Source organism: Arvicola amphibius, chromosome 3 (genome assembly GCF_903992535.2).
Source record: "Arvicola amphibius chromosome 3, mArvAmp1.2, whole genome shotgun sequence".
NCBI lineage: Eukaryota > Metazoa > Chordata > Mammalia > Rodentia > Cricetidae > Arvicola > Arvicola amphibius.
In genome coordinates, this window is record NC_052049.1 from 150,989,563 (window position 1) to 151,013,452 (window position 23,890).

Sequence of the window (23,890 nt, forward strand, 5' to 3'; positions counted from 1 at the left end):
GCTGAGATGGCTTCCCTATTGCTGCTTAGCTAACAAACTAACGAATACTTAAATCTGCAGACAGGATAGCAAAGTCTTGCAACACTTGGGAAAAAAATAAATCATTTTACAAGCGTATTATTTATGTTAATGTGCACTAAAGAGTGTTTATCTATTGTTAGACCCTGATACATGAGTTGCCTCATCACAGAGCAAGCAATAGGGAATTTCAGGGCTGTGTGCCTCTAAAGCCCACTCTAACTCCATTAGAGTCCCGCTGGGCATCCTCAAGGGAAATTTCTAAGTGTGCAGTCGTGACTATATACATAATGCAATTCTAAGTGTGCACTCATGATTTCTTACACAATGTAACTCACCTACACCAGGCACTGTTTGATTCAGTCTTCCAAGAGTCACAGAATGGATGCCATTTCAAGCAAATCAACCCACAAGCATCCGGAAGAAGGGGAACCCTTTTCTAAAGTGTAACAACTAGCCTAAGGGGTAGCAGTGGGCATTCCTACACTTGGCATGTGGCCTTGGGCAGTGTGTCCTTACTGTGCCACAGGGGACACGAGTCTTCAGGTGCTAGGAAACTCACCCATGGCTCTGAGGTTACTCTGGGAGCCATTAGCTCCACAGCACTCCCAGAAGTACCCACACTTAGACACATACCATCGATGGTTATTATGAGGGATGACTTAGAATAGAGCAAAGTCTCAACAGAAAGACAAAAACAGGATTTCCAGAAGTGATTTAAATGGATACTAAACATCAAAAAGTTAAAATTGAAACACTAGAGGATAATTTTCACTTACTAGATTGGACAAAGTGAGAGTCTGGCAAAGCTGAGAGTGGTGCCATTCATATGCCACTGGCAGGAGTGGAAATTAGTGTCATCTTTGGGCAACAGCCAAAGATGTCAAATGTATATTTTCTTTGATTTAGACGTTCTGTATCTAGGGTGTTATTGCGCAACCTTAGAAACGGAGCCAGAGAGATTTATCTTCAATTATACTTTACTAGCTGAATAAATTGAAACCTAGTAAGATTCCCTCTTTTAAACACAACACGTGTGCATTACAAATGCAGAGCGATTGCCTGTGAGACACAGACGCGAGGAAAGAGTCACACACAGTCACTTCTCCGTGCATTACTGTAATGCCTAGTATTCTTAAAATCATCTCTACCACCCTGTAATTCTTCAAAAGTCAATTTATGGGCATGCTAGTCCAGTCCTGAACTGGACACCAGCCAGCAAAGGGCTTCAGTTGAGCATTAACAGAATGCTGAACACATATTTTGTAAAGTACCCACGGGGTAGCAGGCGCTTCTCTCTAAGAAAGCTGCCTTCAGCACAACCCAAATTCATGCATTCAGGCGCATTTCACAGATAGAAGTCAAGGAATACTAGTCACGAGATCATTGTTAACACAACGGGGTTCATACTTGTAAATAACTAATGATAGATTTTGGACAATGATACGAGTTTAAGTGCTTAGCCCAAAATGCATGTGGCAGGAGGACGTGTAAGGTCTTGAGGACCAAGAGTCTCTTTCCACAAGTCTCTGAGCTATGTGGCCACTATTTTCCATCTTACAAGATGTTTCCAGCTAAGCAGAATCCTGAGCATTCAGCTTTCCGGGGGTGGAGCTCACATTTGGGGACCATAAACAATAAGTTACATTTAGAATAGCTCCTTTGTCCCTGACATTGCTATGCCCTTCCACGGACAGAAAGGCATTATTTGAGAATCAGTAAGTCAAGCCTGGATTCTCCCGTTCCATTATGTCAGGCACTCCCATTTCCTCACCTACAAAGGAACTCTAATAACACGCTGGCCAGTGTTCCTCTTGGGCTGACACAGGCTGCAGCGTGGCCGTACAGGACCAAGAACATTCGCAGCCCTGATGGTCTCACACATGGGAAAGTACTCCTATACAAATCTGATGTGGTGCTATTTTGAAAGTGGGAGACATTAAAAGATGAGCCCAGATTTATTTTGTTTTTCTCTTCTCTTCTCTTCCTCCCCTCCCCTTTCCTCCTCCTCCTGCTTCTCTCTCTCTTTCCATCTCCTGTTTCTCCCTCCCATGTGCTACCCTACCCAGTTTGGTTTTTTTTTTTTTTTTTGGTTTTTCGAGACAGGGTTTCTCTGCAGCTTTTTTAGAGCCTGTTCTGGACCTAGCTCTTGTAGACCAGGCTGGTCTCGAACTCACAGAGATCCGCCTGCCTCTGCCTCCCGAGTGCTGGGATTAAAGGCGTGCGCCACCACTGCCCGGCCCCAGTTTGTTTTTATTTATTTTTTTTTCTAGTTACAGTTTAGTGGAACTCTACTTGTTTTTAAGGACTTTATATGTCAATATTATATTAAGCTTTATTATACATGGCAATCATTATTGGCCATGCCTGTTACAAAGTGAGGTATATGTGATTCTTCTACCCTAGCAGTCATACATGTTTAATTAAAATAATAATGCTAAAGGCCCCCCAAAATATGAAACAGTTCTGTCTGACTTGCTAGTGATAACATCGTGGTACCAACTGTAGACATTCTTTACATCATCTTCATTAATCAAACAAATCACTTCTTAAGTTTAGTAAAGGCACAGACAGGTAGGTATTTTGCAGACAAGAAAACCTTTTTATTTGAAATCACAAATAGTCAGCAGGTAGCCACAACTATCCATATTTCATTAAAATCACATAAAACCTAGGCACAAAAGCACCACCGATTATTGCTCTAGAAAAATTGCATGAAAAATTCAAATATGCACAGTAAAAACACCACAGTATGCACAGGACTAAATTTTTAAAGCAAGGGTATGGAATGCTGAATCCATTTTACACGCAGCTTCCGATATTAAATTGGTATTTGTTTTACTTGAGGATGATGGAAATTTCCAAAAAACATCACCATAAGAGGATAAAATGTCCATCTTTATATATTTTATGCCAACTAATAGAGTCCTAAAAAATTAGCATTTACAAAATACTCGGTAAAAATAGCTTTTAAAAGGTGTCCCAAGAGGTACATGAAGTCAACCCCAGTTTTCCACGGCAATTCATTCTCCCTCGTTATCTAGAAATTCAGTTCTCTGTGCCTGTGAATAAAAAAGAAAGAAAACAATATATAGTTACCACTAAAATAAGTATAACTGAAGGTAAGTCCACCCACCAAGAAACACACTTTTGAGCATGTGGCCTCGTTTTCCTTCCAGGTCTACTTCGAAACACACTTCGACTCTGGGTGGAAAACACACAAGGCCGGAAGGCATCACGGCAACACTTGCAGCATTTACTCTTTCTGCCATTTAAACAACCACAGCAGCCTTACCTGTGGGCTCCAGTGTGCACAATAAGAAACAGCAAACTACCACCTGATTCTAGTCACTGCAAACATGCAGAGTGTCTACTGTACCCTTAACTCTGACTGTTTCAATCTGCCCCTTTACTGACAGTGTGCTGGGTGGGGGACTTCTGCAGGCTGAGACATTAACAGTTGAGCGAGAGATGTGGATCTGCAATAACATTACAGGCAATAAAGAGAGACATCATGAATGTGCTATCCAGAGCTGAAGGATCGAGCAGTTTCTTTTCTGACACTGAGTCGGCGAGCGGGAGGTGGTCATGGAAAGTACCTCTTCAGCTTTAGTGACACCATTTGCAGATGGTGCAGTACCTTCCTTTCCAGCCTCCTGCTTTTCTTCCTTCTTCCCTTTAGCACCTCTGCTAATCTTGGTTCCAGGTTCTTTCTAATGGATCGAAGCACAGGGAGACAGAACACGTTAGGTGCTGAGTGATGGTAGAAGCCCCGGCTGGAACCCAGCCAGACACAATGACAGCTGCCCGTGGTGGCCTTTGGGGAAAGTGGGGGCCCAAATTTGCTGTGTCACCTGAACTACACTGTACCTCCATGAAACTGTAATAGGTTGCTTGCTGAGCCCACCAGCACTTCTAGTCTGTGGGACAATGGTGACTCCCGGGCCATTTCTACGGTCAGTGGTTTTGCTGTGGAGAGGGCAGCCACAGGACCTGGTGAAAGGGGAAAAGCCTGGGGGGAAAACCCAACCACCAGGGGCTGTGGCTTTTCCTGTTGTGCCCCGATGCGACAAGTCATGTGGAGCCACACAGCTTACACAACCAGAAAGGCACTGAAAATAAAGGCCCAGATGAAGAAAGGCTGCTAATTTTATGACTGAGTCACAGAGCTGAGCTCCGCTTTGGAAATCTGTATTCACTACCACACACAGTTTCAGAGAGTGTGGGTGCTTTGATAGGTGCGGTACAGGAGAGTCACTGTGGCCAAGTTCACCGGCATCAGTGGGCTTCAGGTTTTCTCAGCTCTCAAACAGGACACTTGTATCTATTTCAGTAGTAGACCCAGCTGAGGGTGACTGAGTGAAGTACCCAGAACAGGTCTCACAGTGTCAGGCTAGAGCTCACTGCTTGCTAGAGAAAACGATCATATTTTTATTGCTAGATGGGAATGGCCATCTACCAGGAGTTAGTCATATGAGGCTCTGAGCCCCTCTCTGACCTCTGGTGCCGGTGGCAGCAGTGGGGTCCAGGGCCAGGTCTAACCCCACGGACCACCATGTGACTGAGAACACGTGCTGAGCCTACTGGCAGGCCCTTCCCCACACAAGGCTGTCCAGAGCCACTTGCTATGTGCTCCCTGCACCTCACTGACCAAATGGAAAACACATTCCTGCTAATGCACAAAACTGGCGCTTCGCATCTTTAAAGAAAGCCCATATGGTGGGGACAACTTTCTGGTCCGCACATTTTAGCTGGAGTCATTAAACAAGATCTCTCCTCAGATGTTTTTTTCGGCATGGCATGGGATTATAATGAATAAATTATTCATTGTTTAGAAAGCCACGGGAGGGAAAAGGGGAATGCCTCTTACCTTAGCAGATGTTTTTCTTGGTTTAGGCTCAGGTTTTGGTGGAACAGGTTTCTGCGGAAATAATTTAAATCATACAAATACTGAAACTGACACCATTAGCACCAAAAAGAAGACGAACGGACTGAAAAGACACTGGCTCCAACTGCGGCTCTGGGCATCTCGAACTGGCCCTTTCAGTACCAGACGCTATGTTCATCCTGGGTTTGCAAGTGATGGGCAGATAAGAAGAAGCTAACTCATTAGGCATTGGTTCAGTAGAGCTCTCTGGGGCAGGGTTAGGTTTCTCTTTCTGATATCCCTGTACTTCCTTTTTTCACAACACCGCAACGAGAGGAGAGACGTTGGCTAAATGGCTTGATAAATTCACTCTCAGCAGCCTTCCCAACAGACCAGAAATTACAGGATGTCACGAGCAAAGTTCACTGTCCATCGGTTACCGAAGCTGAGGCCTGTGAAGTCCTTCAAAGCCACATCCACCTCCCTCCCCTGACACAGATTTCAGGTTCTGTAGCCAAGTCTCTTCCTGTTTCATCCTCTCCAATGTCAGCTTAAGGTACAGCGCGTAACACCAAGACACTGGGTCCCTTTGTCGCTGGAGCTTTGTGTTAAGTATATAACTACGGCGCTCTGTCTGGCTATTAAAAGTTAAGATTTTTTTTTCCTGTGGGGATTTTAGGTCAAATATTTCTCTAATAAAGGTTTAAAAGGTGTACATCTCTCTGAGCACTAAAAGAATGTTTTAAAAATAGAAAGCACTGTCCAGGGTGTCCCCTGTGAGGAAAGATGTTTCCCTCCAGGGTCTGTAAAAGACCTAGAGTTCATACTGGATATAGTCTTTATGTGTAAAATTTAATTGAAGGCATTTCAGTTCCAAGAGACCAGCTGTTAGAACAAAAAAAAAATTTAAAAAAAGGGGGGAGGCTAGACATACTGACCCACTCTGGACACGGAGGCAGGAGACGGCTGTCAGATGGAGGGCAGTCTCAGCTACAGAGTGAAAGGAGGGCCAGGGAGAGGGCTCGGTGGGTAAAGGAGCTGCCTAACCTGATAACCCGGGTTCTAACCCTGGGGTACACACGGGATGGAAGACAGAACTGACTCCTGTAAGTTATTCTCTGACTCCCCAACACACAAGTAAATAAGTGTAATAACACTATCTTCTCAACAGAGAAGACAAAGATGACCTTAAAAAAAAAATCAAATTTAAAAAAGGGTGGCGCTTAAAAAGCAAAAGACAATTTTTACCAGTGTTCTTATTCCTCCAGTCTGCTTCCCACACACAGATTTCATGGCTCGGAAGTCTCGTGACTTTAAAAGCTGTTATTGTGAGTTTTGATAAGCTAATGTAGACGTCTTCTTGGTTGATTTTTAGCAAACTGTTTCCACTTTTATCATTTTCTGAGATAGACCGTTCACCTTGGCTCAGCAGTGTTTTGACAGTCCTAAGAAACTAAGATTTTGTGTGCATGTATGCATGTTTGCTTGTGTGTGTGTGTGTCGTTTTCTCTAGCAAGCAGTGAGCTCTAGCCTGACACTGTGAGACCTGTTCTGGGTACTTCACTCAGTCACCCTCAGCTGGGTCTACTACTGAAATAGATACAAGTGTCCTGTTTGAGAGCTGAGAAAACCTGAAGCCCACTGATGAGGCAAACAGTCCATGTCAGGTGTGTTCCTCAGCCACTCCCCATCTTATATTTAGAGTCAGGGTCTCACACTGAGCTGGTGTTCACCGATGGGCACGGCTGACTGGAAAGCTTGCTCCAGGGACCCTCGTGCCTCGGCTTTCCAGTGTTGGGATGTGCAGGGATGCACTGCTGCACCTGGCTCCTTAGGCAGGTGCTGGGAATCCACACCCAGTTCCCAGGCTTGCATGGCAAACACCTTACCCGGGGAGCCATCTCCCCAGTCCTCAGAGGTTTATAGTATGGGGCACTGCTGGCTTCAGATGAGGCTGTGGTGACCCCACAGGACATGATCTCCATGCAAAGGGCTCTAACAGTGCTGGCTCCTGGTGCTCATGAAAAGGTTTCTAAATTTCGGTTTTCTTTTGACTCCCAAGGGCTATTCTCTTAACTGACTTGAGCTTTGCAGGCACTCTTGAGTCTTTCTGGTGACTGACGCTGCTGCTCTATGGGCCCCTAGTCAATATCCACTTCCACATACAGCAGCGCCTGTGACATTCAGTGTAGGGATGGGGCAAAATCCTCTACCAGAGTCAGGTGGGTTTGTTAGGTGTTAGAATGAGCAAGGACAGACGAGCAGACTACCAAGGAGGAGCACAAGAACCAGAGAGAAGCACCTCCAGGCTGGAGCGCAGGCTCACACATCCAGGCTGGAGCACAGGCTCACACATCTGGTCTGGCCAGGAGCTGGAGCACAGGATCACACATCTGGTCTGGAACACAGTCTCACACATCTGGACTGGCCGGGAGCTGGAGCACAGGCTCACACATCTGGACTGGAGCACAGGCTCACACATCCAGGCTGGGGCACAGGCTCACACATCTGGTCTGGCTGGGAGCTGGAGCACAAGCTCACACATCCAGGCTGGGTAGGCTCAGTACCACTATACATCCTAGCTCCAGTCATTCTCTCCCTGGACATGGCCAGCTGAAGGAGACTCAAAGAGACAAAGGAAAGTGCCACTCTTTCAAAGATGTCCCAGGACTGGAATGCAGCTAATGCCTATGAAACATTCTGATCCAGGAATAAAATGCTCAAAAGTATGGGTTGTGGGCAGAGAATCTACATTCTGGATCCATTTCAATATTAACAGGTGTAGAATTTGGGGACCAGGACTTGCCTAATGCTCTTGCTTGTCTCAGGGATTTAGCAGTTTCAATGAGCATGAGCTTTATATACTTGATAGCAGACTTGGCCACTGTTTTTCACTGACACAGATAATCAAGTAAACTGCTTGGCAACATAGGCTTGATTTGCTAGAAACTGAGACCCCAAAGCAAAATAAACTCAAGGAAAATGCCAGCAAATCATCCTTTTGCTCGGGACAAAGGGAGTACGCATTCCTAAGAAGCTACATCGAGGGGCTCAGAGGTACTTACCGCTGATAATCTGGCTGACCGTCTTGTGGGCTACAAAAGAATGGGAAAAAAATTGTTTTGGCAATTATAAACATCCAGGCTGGTTTTTAAAATTCTTTCTTGATATATTTTACTTTGTGGAAATGGTGAAATGTATGCAACCCATCATCCTCTCAGATTAGCGTAATGGAACACACCAAGACCCCTGGGCACTCCAGAGAAAGTGCTGCTGCAAGATACAGGCTTGGCTTCCATCAAGCTGTTCCTCCCAGTTAGGAGCACTGGGAGAAGGGGAAACAGAGGAACCCTGGCTCCGCTCTACTCCACAATCGCTCCCTTTGTGATAAACTGACATCAGAACACGGAGTTACCTTAAGAAATGGTCTCGTTACAACAGAATCAAAATCTTTAAACTGGTAAGGGAGACTTAAGTAACTACAAAGAAACCAACATAGGACTTGTCTATCTTTGCAACACTGGGAAACATGACTGTAAATCTTACACAGGCAAGAAAGATATCTTTTTCAAACCCAGAACAAGAGCAACACAATTATCTACCCAAAACAGGTTTCACTAATCTCTTAATCCCAAAAGTTTAGGAAATTGATTAGGTAGATAGTGATTGAATTTAGTTTTTCTGTTTTTCAGAAAATCTTTTGAGGATCGCCCCAGTTAATAGCCAATGATACCCTAAAGAAACACGAAATAACACAAGCATCCAGCACACAAAATGGACCCTCTTTACTAACCCAGGAGAACCTAAAGGGATTTAGCTTTTTAAAACCAAACTTGGTTTTCTCTGCAGGCTTTACTCCATACTTTCCGCTCATTTCACTTAGGTTCCATCTCCAGGAGACCAGCAGACACCACCTGCCACATCCAGAACATTTGCTGGGCAGATGAACTCAAGCTTCTCCCTGACTCACACTGCTTTACAAGACTCTGACTCACACTGATAGTTTAAATGCTTCCAAATCGTTTTTCTTAAGTGGGTCAGCAAAAACGGTCAGTGGGAACTCGTGTCATGATTGAGAAGAATTGCGGAAATTCTTGAATCCTTGCTGAAGTCAGTCTAGGTCAGTGGGTCAGGTCAGACTGGAAGAAATAGTTCTTGACATCACCGCATCTGAAAACCTCCTTGCTGAAAGTCAAAGTGAAGCCCAACTCATCTTCCTTTCATCCTCACACAGAAATGAAGGGCCAGGGCCTCCATGAATAGTTCTAACCTTGGGGTTTCAAGGAACCATCAGAGTTGGACTTAAGTCCGGCTAACGGGGTCTACATAGAATAGGAAGCCGGTTAAGCTGCTGACTGGGACACAGTCACTACGCAGGTTTGCAGAAGCACCCAGCCTGAGGCACAACTGTGGTCAGTAAAGAAGGATGCGAGAGGGATTCCCCACTGGAAGCACCAAGATGCCTACTAGGATTCTCTTGGGAGCCTTGTGACATCACACCCACAAGTCCCTGGGAGTCAGGATCAAATCCCGCCACGCCTTTCTCAGAATGGTCAACCGCATTGAGGATTGCTGAAGAAAAGACAACACTCCCACTACAGCTGTGCAAAACATGTGTATGCTTCACCATGGTTTCTGAATGTGGAAGAACAGAAGGGACTGCCCCCTGCCTTCCTCCTTCCCCGTTATTGGGAAGCTCAGCTCTGAAGTTTCTATGTAGCCTCAAAACATATTCCCACCATCCAACAAGTCCAACAGCAAAGCAACCTCCTCCACGGAAAAGAGTGGCAGCTTCCTTGCTGAAGGGAAGCAAATGGACCCTTACCCAAATCCCTTCCTGCTTGGCTGTCAACCTACAAGCATTCCGTTGGCTTTGCTTCACCGGTTACTTCATTCATCTCCCGTCTGTATCTCCTACCCCAAAGCACCATTTTCTTTTATTTCAGTATTGTCAATGCCTAGCAGGGACCCTGAGTAAGTGTTAAGGCAAATGGAAGAAGCAAGTGCCAGAACACCATATATAATTTACTTATGGAAAGGAGCCAAACACGTTAGCCATGATACATAACCGTCCATTTCTCAACCAGTGACTGTTGGCAGAATCTTATTAAAGAGAGGTAAAAATCATGTTGAAGGAGATCCCAGTTGTGAAATCCCCCCTCTCCACGCCAACATCTGAACACCCAGAATAGGGCTTCTGGAGGGATGGTCTCTTCAGAGCTCGTTCTACAGGGCGGGCCTCCAGCTGACTGATCCACAGTCTTAATTTAGGTTCAGAATAACTGTTCCAAAAGAAAGGCTCGGGAAATTGATACTACATCCGTCTCTATAGGCTATCTTACCCAGCCAGACTCTAAAATGTAGATGCTTTACCATAAAATTATTTTATGACTTCCTACCTAAAATTTACCAGCTTCTCTGTGCCATAAAAGAAAAGCCTTTTCTAACTTCCTCTCCAGCAATCACCATAAGGGATTTTTTTTTTCTTTCTCTGCAGCGAAGGCTGAGACTAACCTTTCATTCAGTCAGCAGTACCACTTACGAATGCAAGTGTGGATGCCTTCCTGGAAAGTTCCATCGGCTTCCACAGCCTTAACATCTATAAATGATTGGACTAAATTTATTGGATACGAAACAGACTAGACTGCTATTTATTCCTCTTTGAGACATTTAAAGCATTTGAAATATTCATTTAAAGCTCAGCCTTACTTGGTAGAACTGGGTAGGGGAGCTGTTAAGGAATTTTTCTTAATTCGTTGATTGAGAAATCATAGGAAAAGTGGTCAGCTCTCAGACAGGGAGTGAAGAGGTTTAGGATGCCAGATTACCACGGTTTATAGCTACCGGAGATGTCAGAGTTATCCAGTAAGCATTGCCGATTGACTGATCGCTCCCATCTGAACGACATGGGGTCTATGTCAACATTCTGGTTGCACATGCAGCATACACATCTACTCTCACAAAGCTGAGAGAGGGGGGGGGGGGAGATCCAAGAAGAATCACTGGACTTTGCTGATTATTGCTCCAAACCTACTTTTTATAAGACGCCCCTTTGCTTCTGAGCCTCAGCGTGTTCTTTTAAAGCAAAACTTGAAAGTCAAGTAGCTTTTGAGACTCAAAAACAAACAAATGAGAAATTCAGTAGAAGCAGCCTTCTTTTCAAAACTGGAAGACAGAGAAAAAAACGAGAGCCTTGGCTGGGCAGTGGAGAAGATGAAGACATAGGAACTGGGTCACTCAACTGAAGCACTGTACAAAAGGTGGGGCCAATAAGAATTGGGGACCAGGTGTTTCCCTGACTCTGCTAATTATAAGTTGTGACATTTGGAGAAAACGCTTATTATTTCTCCAAGAACTCTTCTCCTCAAGATAAAAGAGGGATCATTGCACCCACCCGTTGGCTATCAGAATCAGTACTACCCTGCCAGTCGCTATTTCTTCTCCTGATTTTCTCTCTAATTTTTTGTTTCAAATAGCAAATGTCCTACTACTTTACTCTCTCTTCCATACTAAGACAGAGGCTTTAGGAAGGCAAAGTTGTGCTTGTTTTTCACTGTGGGACCCACAGGGCCTGACACAGTGCTGGGAGAATTTATAGGTGATCATACATTTTTTGATAAGGAACGCTGTAAGGCAGGGGTGTGGCATGGTGGTAAAGCTGAGCAGGTATATACAAGGTGCTGGGTCCCATCTCCACCACTGCAAGGAGGGAGAGAAGGGGGTAGGGGAATGCTTCTTAGGTTATCGAACAGCTCAGATACAAGAATGGAAATGAAAAGGTTTTGCAAACAGCAGAGAGTAATAGCCACGATACACTGTTTAGGTCATTTATTGTCCGGTCTCCTGAAGCTCAGGGCTCTGTACAATGCCTTCCAAATATCACAGCCATAGTGGGAAATCTACAAAAGAAGAGCCCCCTTTGTAGCCGGCAGCTGTTCATCCTGGGTGACATACGAAGTGACATAACTTGGAAATTCAGTTTGAACTGAATTTCAATTCACTTTGGGGGGTGGTGGAGGAGATCAATCAGTGCACTTCTGGCAGTTTTTAGCACTAGTCAACACTCAAGCTAACCGATGACCTTTTACTTTCAAATGACTGTGTCGATGTCTTGAAGACACGTGATAAGTTTTTTTTTTAAAGCATTGTCTACAAAATACTTTTGTTAGGAATGATATAAAAATATAATATATACTGGAAAATAACTAACCAGAAAAGCATAAAGCATGAAAATTCTTGGGCTAACATACCTACGTTTTATATATATAAAATGCATGCTTAACTTTTTACATGTGTCCCAGGCAGCAGGATTTGCTTCTAGCGTAGAGGGACTGACTGGGAAGGCGTCTCTTCTGAGCAATGGTTTTAAAACTTTCTGACTGATCAAGTTAAATGTCAACCCTCAGAGAGAAACCCAAACGCTTTGTGTACATGGGGTACCTAGACCCCAAAACATTGAGGTTATACTTCACCAACTATTCTGAAATTATGTTTAGCCATTTTCTAAATGTTCCTCTTGTTTTTGTTTAACGCTAGCATGTGTGTGGTGGTGGCTTGACTGTGCTTTCTGACTTGATGATTATCTCCAGAGGCTCACTGTTGGTACAGGGCTGATAAGGGCAGGCAGGCAGCTTTGTTGTTACATTACATCTTTACGGATTCTGGTAAAGATTTCATCCTTGGCAGAATGAATTTCCATGTACAAAGCTTATTTGGGGGTTTGGATATCACAACGAATTCCTCTGAATTATTAACCATAATATGAATCACCCCATCAAAGGATCTGTAACTGGATATTGTTTTTGCTCTCTTGTGACCTCACTTAGGTTATAAGTTCGAGTGGAAGAGCTGAAGTTTTCCACACTCTGGAAAGCTCTATGCAAAAGGGAATAGTTGTCATCATAGATGCTGCTTGCTTCTGACTTCTTAAGACATCTTTTCCAGTATCCTCATCAAGGGTCGAACATAAGCATGTTTTCCAAGTTCTTAACCCCTTTCCAGGTGTCTGTATTTTAATACAAAGCATCTTTGAGTCATGGACTAATTTGTTATCTGAATAACTGAAGAATTTTCCTAATTAAAAGAAAAGCTTTAATATTTTGATGAATTATGAATCTTTCCATAGTTTTGTCTTTAGAGATGAATCCTCTTAGGTAAATACTCAGAATCAAAAAAAGGAATTCATAATTCACTCATTGGAGCAGAAAATTTATGAAATCAACAACATTTCATTTTCTTGTTATAAAAAGCCGGCTCTGATTTCCTTGATGAATTTACCTATTATCTTACTCTCTGCCCAGAAGGAATTCTCAGTACCCACTTTGACAGACAGCAGGACCAACAGGTAGAAACACAAACAACATCGGAAAATACCTCATCAATGTACTCAATGAATCATGCCCAAGCCAAGCGGAACTACATGTAATCTTTGGCTTTTAGCCTCAGTGGATTTGTTTGCAATGGCATTTCTTCACATGCAGAGAATATGAAACATTTTAATAGTAAGGCTATGTCGGTATGCAAAGGTATGCTTACCTCCTGTTTAGTTAGCTTGGGTCCATCTTTGCCCTCGGTATTCTCTGGAGACTAGAAAGAAAACATTTCAGTGAACTGTATTTAAATTTGTAATCATGCAAACAATGATTAAAACATACATGGTAATATGACACCTAGGACCAGGGAAAAAGGCATTTATTAAGTATGAATTTTAAGTGTGTGTGTGTGTGTGTGTGTGTGTTTGTACTCAGCTCTGTGTGCACATATAGAAGTCAGAGGTCGACAGTAGATGTCTTCCTCTACTGGCTGTCCGGATTATTTTTTGAAACAGGGTCCCTCACTGAACTCAGTTTGGCCAGGGTGGCCACCCAGCAAGCTCTGGAATTGGCTATATCTGCCCCCAGAGCTGGGAATACAGATACATGCAGCAGCCCCTGGCTTTCATGGAGGTGCTGGTGATCCAGTTTCAAGTCTTCATATTTTCACAACAAACACTATATCCACCTACCTATCCCCCCACCACCACCACAAACTCTGGTCCTCTGGAAGAATAGGAAGTGCTTGTAACCCTTGAGCCATCTCCCTCTACTCCATACCCTATGGGGAATGGGAAAGAACTGCTATGCATCCTTCTTTGTGAATGCGCCTGAAGCAATTTTCATCTGTCCTTGATGAGTGGAGGTGGGTACCTGGAATCCACCATCTTGTTTACCTCCTTGTTCAAGTTACTTTGCTGCTTTACAAAGTAGGACAGAGGATGAAAGTGCCATGAGGGGTTGGAAGGGAAATGAAGGTGGAAATTAACTGGGGAGTTGACAGAGAAAGAGAAAGAGGGAGGAAGTTAAGTCACACTAAGGATGTTTTTAAAAGCTACAGGGAAACATATTTGATGTGTACTTAAAAATGCGAATATTATAAAAACATATGTACACATATACACACACACTAAAGTGACATTACTTGAGGCAATAATACTTCAATCAAGAGCCACAGACAAAACAAAAGTCCCAGTTCCAGGCATGAGAAAACTCCCATTGAGTTATTAGGAGAGTCCGAGAGACTCCCAAAACAATATTGGCTATTGCCAATGACCTTGGTTACATTCCAGAACTTGAAGGCAAGATCTTATTGCTGAAGATACAACATAGTAGTTCAGGTACAGGACTGGAAGGAATCCTTCTGGAACTGACCTGGAAGTCTCCTCCCTGAAGGATGGCTCTTACAGTGTCTGATGGTGCTAAGCTATCAAGGGGGAAAAACAATTATCGTCCTCCCCAGCTATGACATCTAGGACCCACTACATGGCAATGGCCAGCACTGCAAGATATCTGTAAAGGTATAATGGTGGCATACGTACATATCTTGGCAGCAACCAACAGCTGCCTAAGTGGATGTAAGCCCTATGCAGCAGGAGGGAAACCATGCCATCCTCCTAGGTTAGCAAGGTTATGGACCATGTGGGAGAACCTACTGCCACTTTCATGCATCAGTATCACTAATAACTGTATTCTAAATACTTATTCTTTTACCCAGTTAAGTGTTGATCTCAACCCTCATCAAAGCAGTGGGTTTTGCAGCAGAAGGAAACCATCATAAAAAGCCATCACAATGATAACACTAGTCAACATGGATGGAAGAGATCACACAAGGCGCTGCACATCCCTAGAGGAAAAGCTACGGGCAATTAATGACTGCCAAGAGTCGGAGAGTCAGCCTTCCCCAGGGCTGAACTCCTTGGGAGGTTATCAAATACCTAAACACATTACACATATGAGCAACATGAACTGAACTTATATGTGTGTGTATGTATGTGTATATATATACATACATTATATATATGTCATATATATAGCATAAATTTGAGAGCAAATGGGGAGGACAGAAATTGAAGGGGGAAGGAAGGGATAGAAATTATGTAAATAATAGTAGATATTTATGAAATTATCAATAATTTAAAAAAAGAAAATAATAATAATAAAAAAGAGAGGCAGGGTGCTCAACAAAGCCCCAGTCACCACAGAAGCATATTCTCAGCCTGCATTTGCTTCACTTTGATATCTAGACCATGCTTTGATATGTTTTGATAAACTTATCTGTTATTTTTCCATCATCAGTTCTGGTGTCTTTATTACAGTCCTACCCTGAGCATGACAGTCAGGTGCCCTGGTGCTTGTGGAATTTGACCCATTTCTTGAGGCAGCACCGCACATGCTTGTGACAGTTTGAACCTGGGCACCCATATCAGTGGCTCACAACTGCCTTTAATTTCAGTACCAGAGGATCTAAAGCCCTTTTCTGACTTCCGTGGGCACCTAGGCTCATCTTCACAGAATCTCAGAGAGACAAACATACAGGGAGACATAAATAAAAATAATATAAATCTTACAAAAGGCTCATTAGAAAATTGAACAAATTAATATATTTTAAGAGTACATAAAACTAGAAGGTAAGAATTATGGCATGAGTAGGTAGCCAAGAGGACTGGTGCACCCTTAGAAAATACAAAAATAGGGTTAGTGTGATGGCTGAGTGTGTGAGGAAGACTTGTCATTCAAGCCTGAACCTATAGTGAAAAAGAACTTATCACCATGCACAAAACTCAAGTCCAAATGGACCAAAGACCTCAACATAAAGCCAGTCACGCTGAACCTTATAAAAGAGAAAATTGGAAATACACTTGAACACATTAACACAGGAGACTACCTCCTAAATATAACCCCAGCAGCATAGACACTGAGAGAAACAATAAATAGGACCTCCTGAAACTGAAAAGATTTTGTAAGGCAAAGGACATGGTCAACAAGACAAAATGGCAGCCTGCAGAATGGGAAAAGATCTTTACTAACTCCACATCAGACACAGGTCTGATCTCCAAAATATACAAAGAACTCAAGCTGTTGTGGTGGTGCACGCCTGTAGGATTTGCTGAAGGAGGCAGAGGCAGGAGGATCATGAGTTCGAGGCCAGCCTGGGATACACATTTAAAAAAAGAAAAAAAAAGAACTCAAGAAATTGGTCATCAAAAAACCAAATAATCCAATAAAAAATGGAGTACAGACCTAAACAGAGAACTCTCAACAGAGGAATCTAAAATGGCTCAAAGACACTTAAGGAAATGTTCAACATCCTTAGTCATCAGAGAAATGCAAATCAAAATAACTCTGAGATTTCATCTTACACCTGTAAGAATGGCCAATATCAAAACACTGATGACAATTTATGTTAGAGAGGTTGTGGGGTAAAGGGAACACTCCTGCATTGCTGGGAATTCCCATTGGTGGGAATGCAAGCTGGTATAGCCCCTTTGGATGTCACTGTGGCGATTTCTCAGAAAATTAGGAAACAACCTTCCTCAAGACCCAGTAATACCACTTTCGGGTATATATCCAAAGGATGCTCAACTATGTTCATAGCAGCTTTGTTTGTCATAGCCAGAACCCGGAAACAACCTAAATGACCCTCGACCAAAGAATGGATAAGGAAAATGTGGTACATTTACACAATGGAGTACTACACAGCAGAAAAAATAATGCCATCTTGAATTTTGCAGGAAATGGAGCTAGAAAACATCATTTTGAGTGAGGTAACCCGGACACAGAAAGACAATTATCACATGTACTCACTCATAAGTAGTTTTTAAACATAAAGCAAAGAAAGCCAGCCAGCCCACAAACCACAATCCCAGAGAACCTAGACAACAATGAGAACCTTAAGAGAGACATACATAGATCTAATCTACATGGGTACTAGAAAAAGACAAGATTTCCTGAGTAAATTGGGAGTATGGGGACCTTGGGAGAGGGTAGAAGGGGAGGGAGAGTAAGAGAGGGGAACAGAGAAAAATGTAGAGCTCAATAAAAATCAATAAAAAAGAAAAAGAAAAGAGAACCAAGTCCTGAAAGTCACCCTTTTATCTTCACGCAAGCACCATGGCAAACATATGTGCATGTGTACACACAAATAATAAAATAAAAATAAAGAAAAAACCCACAAAAATAGCAAACTCACATTTATCACCATATTTGGTTTAGCACAATAAAACAGCTGCATTCATGGCTCATCTGATAACAAAATTAAGCAGATCATAAAACTGCTGCTTAGTAGGGCTGGTAACACTAGATTAATAGAAGCTTCTCAAAGAACAACCTGGAAAAAGCTCAGAGTGATAACAAGGTGATGACCCAGTAATTCTTTGTTAAAAAAAAAGATTGTTGTATTTCTATTATACCTAATATGGCATAGTTGGAAATAATATCCATGATCAATAAATAATAAATTAATAGCTATTTAAACTACACCTAGGGAGATGACTTGGTGACTAAGAGCACTTGCTGCTATTTCAAAGGACCCAAGTTCAGTTTCTAGCACCCATAGGTGGCTCAGAACGACCTGTTACTCCAGTTTCAGGGGATCCAGTGCCCTCTCTGGCCTCCACAGGTACATACACATATGTGCATAAGTACTCAATTCACATACATAAATAATAAAATAAATCTCAAAACCAAATTATAACTATTAATATAGTGAGATTAGAATAGGCATAAAATTAGAGAATAAAAACCTACATAAAATAATGATATATTTTTTAAAAAAATAGGTAATAAAATAATGAGTAAAATGTAGGAATTGCAAATAGTCTTTGGGGAAAACGAAACATTTCAAGGCAAAGGTCACAGGGAATACTCTCTGTCCCCTGTCTAGGTCACATGTGGTTTACCACTTCTAGCAGCTCCCTTGCCTACAAGGTGAGAGCCCTTTTTCCACACTTGACTAATTGTTCTCTCCTCCAAATAGAACCTCCCTGTTCTGAAGGGAAACATAACATTCTCTTCTCTGTCCTCTACCCTTGCACAGGAATGCCAGATTCACAGCCCCTGTGTTGTATCCGTTAGCTGAGCTCTAGACACCAATATCTCGGCAAGTCTGAGTGTATGACAGCTTCGACAGAAGACACTGGTTTTCCCAACTCCCTAGGTTATACAAACTCAGTGCTTCCATCCATCCAGATTTTCTGATGGTCAGGCCAGTCAGTAGCTGTCAATCAGGGATTCCTTTACTTGTAACTGATAAATGGCTAAGAAAGAGGTATGCTGGTATTATATAAATGTATATAGCATATAAACATATCCTGCTTAGTTTTTCAGCTTGTCGCAGAAAAAGGGAAATCTCAGTTGAGAAAATGTTCCCACTGTCCTATGGGCAACCCTATGGATTATTTTCTCAATTAATGTGATTAATGAATGATTAATGAATGAATGCCCATCTCACTGCAGGCAGTGCCAACCTGAGGCCACTGGTCCTCAACTGTGTAAAAAAGCAAGCTGAGCAAGCCCTGTGGAGGAAGCCAGAAAGCAGGGTTCTGCCATGGTTTCTACCTTCAGGTTCCCACCCTGGCCCCGAGTTCTCTCAGTGATGACATGATGTGAGAATTGTACGGTGAAACACACCCTGCTCTCCCCAGCTTACTCTTGGCCATGGTGTTTATCATAGCAGTGGAAACCCTATAACCAATGAGACACACATGAAAATATTAACATTATATAAACTCAACATTCATAACACTGCTTTCAATGCTATATGCCATGGATTAGCAGGCAATATTATCAACACATCAATATCTAAACATAGATCTAATTGTAGGAGCCAGCCATGATAGGCTAAATAGAAACAGACCACCCAAAGGAAGTTCTTTACATCCAACCATTATCACCTGCCAGAGTAGGACTCAGCCACCGATTAAGTTTAATGGAGGCCTGAGTCTCAGTAGTTTACCCTGAAGCAATACCTGGTTTCAGGAAGGACCACAAACTGAGATTACCTGAGCACCACCCAAGAACAGACCAGCAGAAGGAAATGCCTAACGTTCCAACTGCTGTAGACAGGACCACCTGCCAGCACACACTCACCAGGACACTCTTAGACAAATGTCAGCCAATCAAGGGTCTTGAACCTTAGAAACTTCTCACCCCCACCTTTACTACTATAAAAACTCAACTCTAACTGAGCTCGGGGCTCTCCATTTATTCCAATACTTTGGACATGCGGAGAGACTGAGTTTGCAAACTTGCATAAAATAAAGGCTCTTTGCTTTTACATTCAGGACTCGGTCTTCTTGTTGGTTTGGGGGGACTTTGCGGATCTGGGCGGGACACTAATGATGTTTCTATTAGATGCAACGAAAGACACTGCGTTAAAAAGGCACGAAGAATGAAAACGCTAATGCTTTCCGATGAGCAAACTGATTACAGATGCAACAATGCACAGCTCCGGACAAGGCTGGCTGCTCCGGCAGTCTCTCCACAGGGGTTTTTATTATCAAGCTCAGACACATTTCCAGTTAGGAGCACCTGATGTTTTCTCTGGGGTCAACATGCTTCAGCGGCCTGATTACAAGCTGTGTGCTCAAAACTCTGCCTTGTATCCTGGCTCCAAGAGCTGGGTCTGGCATCGCGGTCAGAGGCTCAGTCTCTACATCAATGATTTAACAATGCCATCTAATGTAAAGAAGGGTCATGCTTATTATCCCTTAGCCAGAGGTTAGAGAAAGCTGTTTGGGGGGGGGGGAACTTGACTGTTATGCAGATGTTGTACGATAGAAGGTGAAGGTGACCTTAAAGAACCTTTTGAATTATGAAATGTAAAGGTCCATCCAGGGGAGCCTTAAAGTTGCGCACATTTTCTTAGATACAGATTCCCTGCGAATGGCCATCATCCCATTGCTTGCAATGACCGGGTGTTCTGCTTTGAAAAGACCTTCATTACGGATGTCTGACTGCACGCCTTAGCACTCTAACTGTGAAGGAACTGAAGCAGACTGCACCAGGGGATTTTGTGAAATAGGACAAAGAAAGGAGGAGACAGAGGATTAGAGGCATATTCAGGTGACTTCTAGTGGGCTGATGTGCAAGCGAGGAGCGTTTCACAGGCTGCAAGGAATGCCAGGCAAGTATGTTCCTGCTTCACTGTCTGGTGGACACCAGGCATATGTAAATCCCGTGAGAACCAAGAACACCCAAGAGCATGAGAACCGTGGTCAAACAAAGGTCTAATGTACATCTTCAAGGCTCCTTCAACTCCCAGCAAGCAAGAACTAGCAAGGAAGGTTGGAGATATTCAGGATGGCTAGGAGGTGGGCACAACAGAGTGTCTCACAGGTCAAAGTACCAATGCAATATGATCTTGTGTTCAGAGGCATAGGGATCACCCACTGAATCCCCCGTGACTGGATCAGGATGACTCAGCCAGAAGGCATGGGAGGATTATTTTGAGGGAGCACGGCTCACCTAAAGCAATCTCAAAAGAGTAGGTCCCCTTGGTGGGAGATAAGCCAGACACTGTGCTGTATGACTGGAGCTGAACAACATCGCCCTCTGCAGGATGAGCTGGGTAGGAATCTGATAGGCACCGCCATGTGCTTCAGAGCTGTATTAATCCCAGGCTCCAGTTTATACATTTGTTTCATGACCTAGAAGTTCTAAGGGATCTAAAGAGCAAATGTCACATGAGGCTTTCTTACAGTGGGAGGGTTGACTTCTCAACTGAAGACTGGCTTTCTCAATAGCTGATGTATTTTGCCAAGATAAATTATTGTACCCTTTGGCTGCTATTAGAGCTTAGGGCTACAATTTGTCAGGACAGGAATGGTATACTACATGGACACATATCAGGGATAAAACATCTTTTTCCCTCAACACTCAGTGGTAAGGCCAACATGGGCAATCCATTTGTGTGTGTGTGTGTGTGTGTGTGTGTGTGTGTGTGTGTGTGTGCGTGCCTACACATGCGCTTCGTATCTGTAAAGGGTGTTAGCTTCTTGTGTATTTTAGTAACTGCTTATGTAAAGTGCCTCTGTGCCTCTATGATTTCACCCTAGGCTAGCCCTGGGCAATTTCCAGGAACCTCTATCAATTCTCAAGAAGGAAAACAAATGGGGTAGGGCTATAGGAGGAGTGCTTGCTTGCTCGGTCAGATTTAAAGGCTTAGAAATAATAAAATAAACAATTTAGATATAGTTAACATGTATTTAGACTTGCATACCACCATCCCTCCAAAAATATAAACACTAGAAAAAAATCCAAGAATACAGAAAGCATGAAAATAAGGGATGTAAAAATATGTTTGTGGGCTATGAACCTAACTCCATGTCCATGAACAGGTTTGAATTTCAGCATCAACAATGAAGGAATAAACAAACAAACACACACTCTGCTGTGCTTAATTAAAAACTAGAGCCAATCTGCATCAGGAAGGCACTAAAATACACACTAGTAGACAGTAAAAAATTTGCAACAGTGAAAACAAACTACGGGTAGGCGTGTCATTATGCACAAATCTCACGACAGTGGGGAACTAAAAAAAAGGTATCAAATGATTTGAAACTAAGTTTAAAACTACATGTAAGTGCTTAACCTGTAAGAAGAGCAAAGGAAAACCACAAACTCAAACCACATTACTTTTGGTTGAAAAGTGGGAAAAACAAATTCACTGGCAAAGGCTGTATACTTCATAAGATGGATGAGAACCACATTGGCTTACTATTTCTACTTAAAGATGGATGGATGGATGGATGGATGGATAGATAGATGATAGACAGACAGATGATAGATAGATAGACAAGAGAATAGATAGATGGATGATGAGTGGGTGGGTGGATAGATGATAGAAAGATAGATAGATACATAGATACATAGATAGATACATAGATAGATGAGAGATGGATAGATGGATGGGTAGATGGATAGATGATAGAGGATAGACAGACAGACAGGCAGACAGACAGAGAATAGATAGATGGATGATGGGTGGGGGGTGGATGGATAGATGATAAGTAGATGAAAATAGATAGGTGGTGTAGGAGGTTTTTCTGTCTATGTGCCGCTTTCATTGGTTGAATAAAGACACTGCCTTGGCCTTTTGATAGGGCAGCACTTAGGTAGGCAGAGTAGACAGAACCGAATGCTGGGAAGAAGGGCAGACAGAGAGCCACCATGGAGCTGCCAGATCAGACATGCTGAATCTTTCCCAGTAAGCCACGACCTCATGGTGTTATACAGATTATTAGAAATGGGTTAAATCAAGATGTGAGAGTTAGCCAATAAGAGGCTAGATATAATGGGCCAGGCAGTGATTTAATTAATTCAATTTCTGTGTGATTATTTCAGGTGTAAGCTAGCAGGGCGGCCGGGACCAAAAGCAGGCCCTCCCTCCATCAACAGATAAGTAGACAGATACCGAGAATGCACATATTCTATATTAAACTATCTTTGTAGAACTATAAGAATTTCTAAACCAAATAGGCAAGAAGGGAAAACAAATCTTATTTTCTTTCATTTACAAATTTTGAAAAAGATTTGGAGCTCACAGATTCTGAAATTAAAAAAAAAAATCAAACCATACATAAACTCTAAGTGAGGTCAACAAGAGAAATGATTGATTGCCACGGAGCAAATATCCCAGAATGCAACAAAGAATAATAAAGATGGACAACAGGGGGGAGAGAAAGAAAGAGATATGAAGAGATAAGTAGCCTCTTGAGAAACTTGAACTCTCTTTAAGACAGCTCAGAGGTAGAAAAAAGTGGTACGGAGAAGAGAGCAAAGTTGCACGGGCTGAGTACAAGGCACACTATAACAATGTACAGTGAAACAAGAAAAACTGGAGAAGAACTTAGTTAAAGGCAGGCTATCTGCAAAGAGTGACTGATCACTGGCAATTATACATATCAGCCAGTACTGTCCACAGTGTCTAAGCACGGTGTCAACCTAGAATCCACCTTGCTGCCATTCCAGAACTGGTTCAGATTACAAACACAGAGTTCACCACCAACAAAGCCTTTCTTTCAGCGTGGCTCTGTTACTGAAGGGTCAAATTCAGAAACAGGAAAAATGAATCTACATGGAAGGCAGGCAGATAAGAAAAAATTAAAAGAAGTATCCTGGTAAATGTAATTATTGTGCACAAAAAATACTCACTATTTGTTTTGTTTTTAAATGTCTTACCAGAAATCTGGGACCAGCACCAACCTATATCACGTTACAAACAGCATCTGTAATTTTAGATTTTCTGAGGGTTACATTAACAAAGCAAAAAGAAACAGGACCATGCATGATGTCTTAGTTGACTGGATGTATAACATTATGCCATTTTAACTTTGTTTATGCCAATATATGAATTATTAATGTGGTATTGCACATTTTTATTAAATCCTTTAAATATGTTGTATATTTTACACTTAACAGACCAGCTCTACCAAACACTAAATTTTCATTGCAAATACCTGATGTGCATTTAGAATTAAAAAAAAAATCATACTTTTACCTGGATTATTAAAAAAAACACTTAAAATTTCCCAATACTGGGATTTTTTTCAGTTTGTAAGTATACATTGATTAAATATAACCCAAGTGGGAAATTCAGGTTCTTTTCTTTTTTACACGTTCAATAACCTCCTTCAGCCTGTAACCACCAAACAGGGCAGGGGTAGGGAGTGGGGAGGAGTTGGGGGTGTCT

At 42.5% G+C, this 23,890-nt stretch overlaps 1 protein-coding gene across 2 annotated transcripts in view; it reads right to left on the reverse strand.

Annotated features, from left to right (window-relative positions):
• Positions 1-2,677: 2,677 nt before the first annotated feature.
• Hmgn3 (high mobility group nucleosomal binding domain 3) overlaps positions 2,678-23,890 on the reverse strand; it is a 39,970-nt gene continuing 18,757 nt past the window's right edge. The window contains exons 2-6 of one of the 2 annotated variants that reach the window (XM_038323715.1): positions 13,421-13,471; positions 7,951-7,980; positions 4,889-4,939; positions 3,618-3,731; positions 2,678-3,080 (exon numbers count right to left, since the gene is read on the reverse strand). In XM_038323715.1, coding sequence (XP_038179643.1) covers positions 3,042-3,080; positions 3,618-3,731; positions 4,889-4,939; positions 7,951-7,980; positions 13,421-13,471 — 285 coding nt within the window. In that variant the 3' untranslated portion in view covers positions 2,678-3,041. The other variant, XM_042054795.1, reaches the window with a different exon arrangement.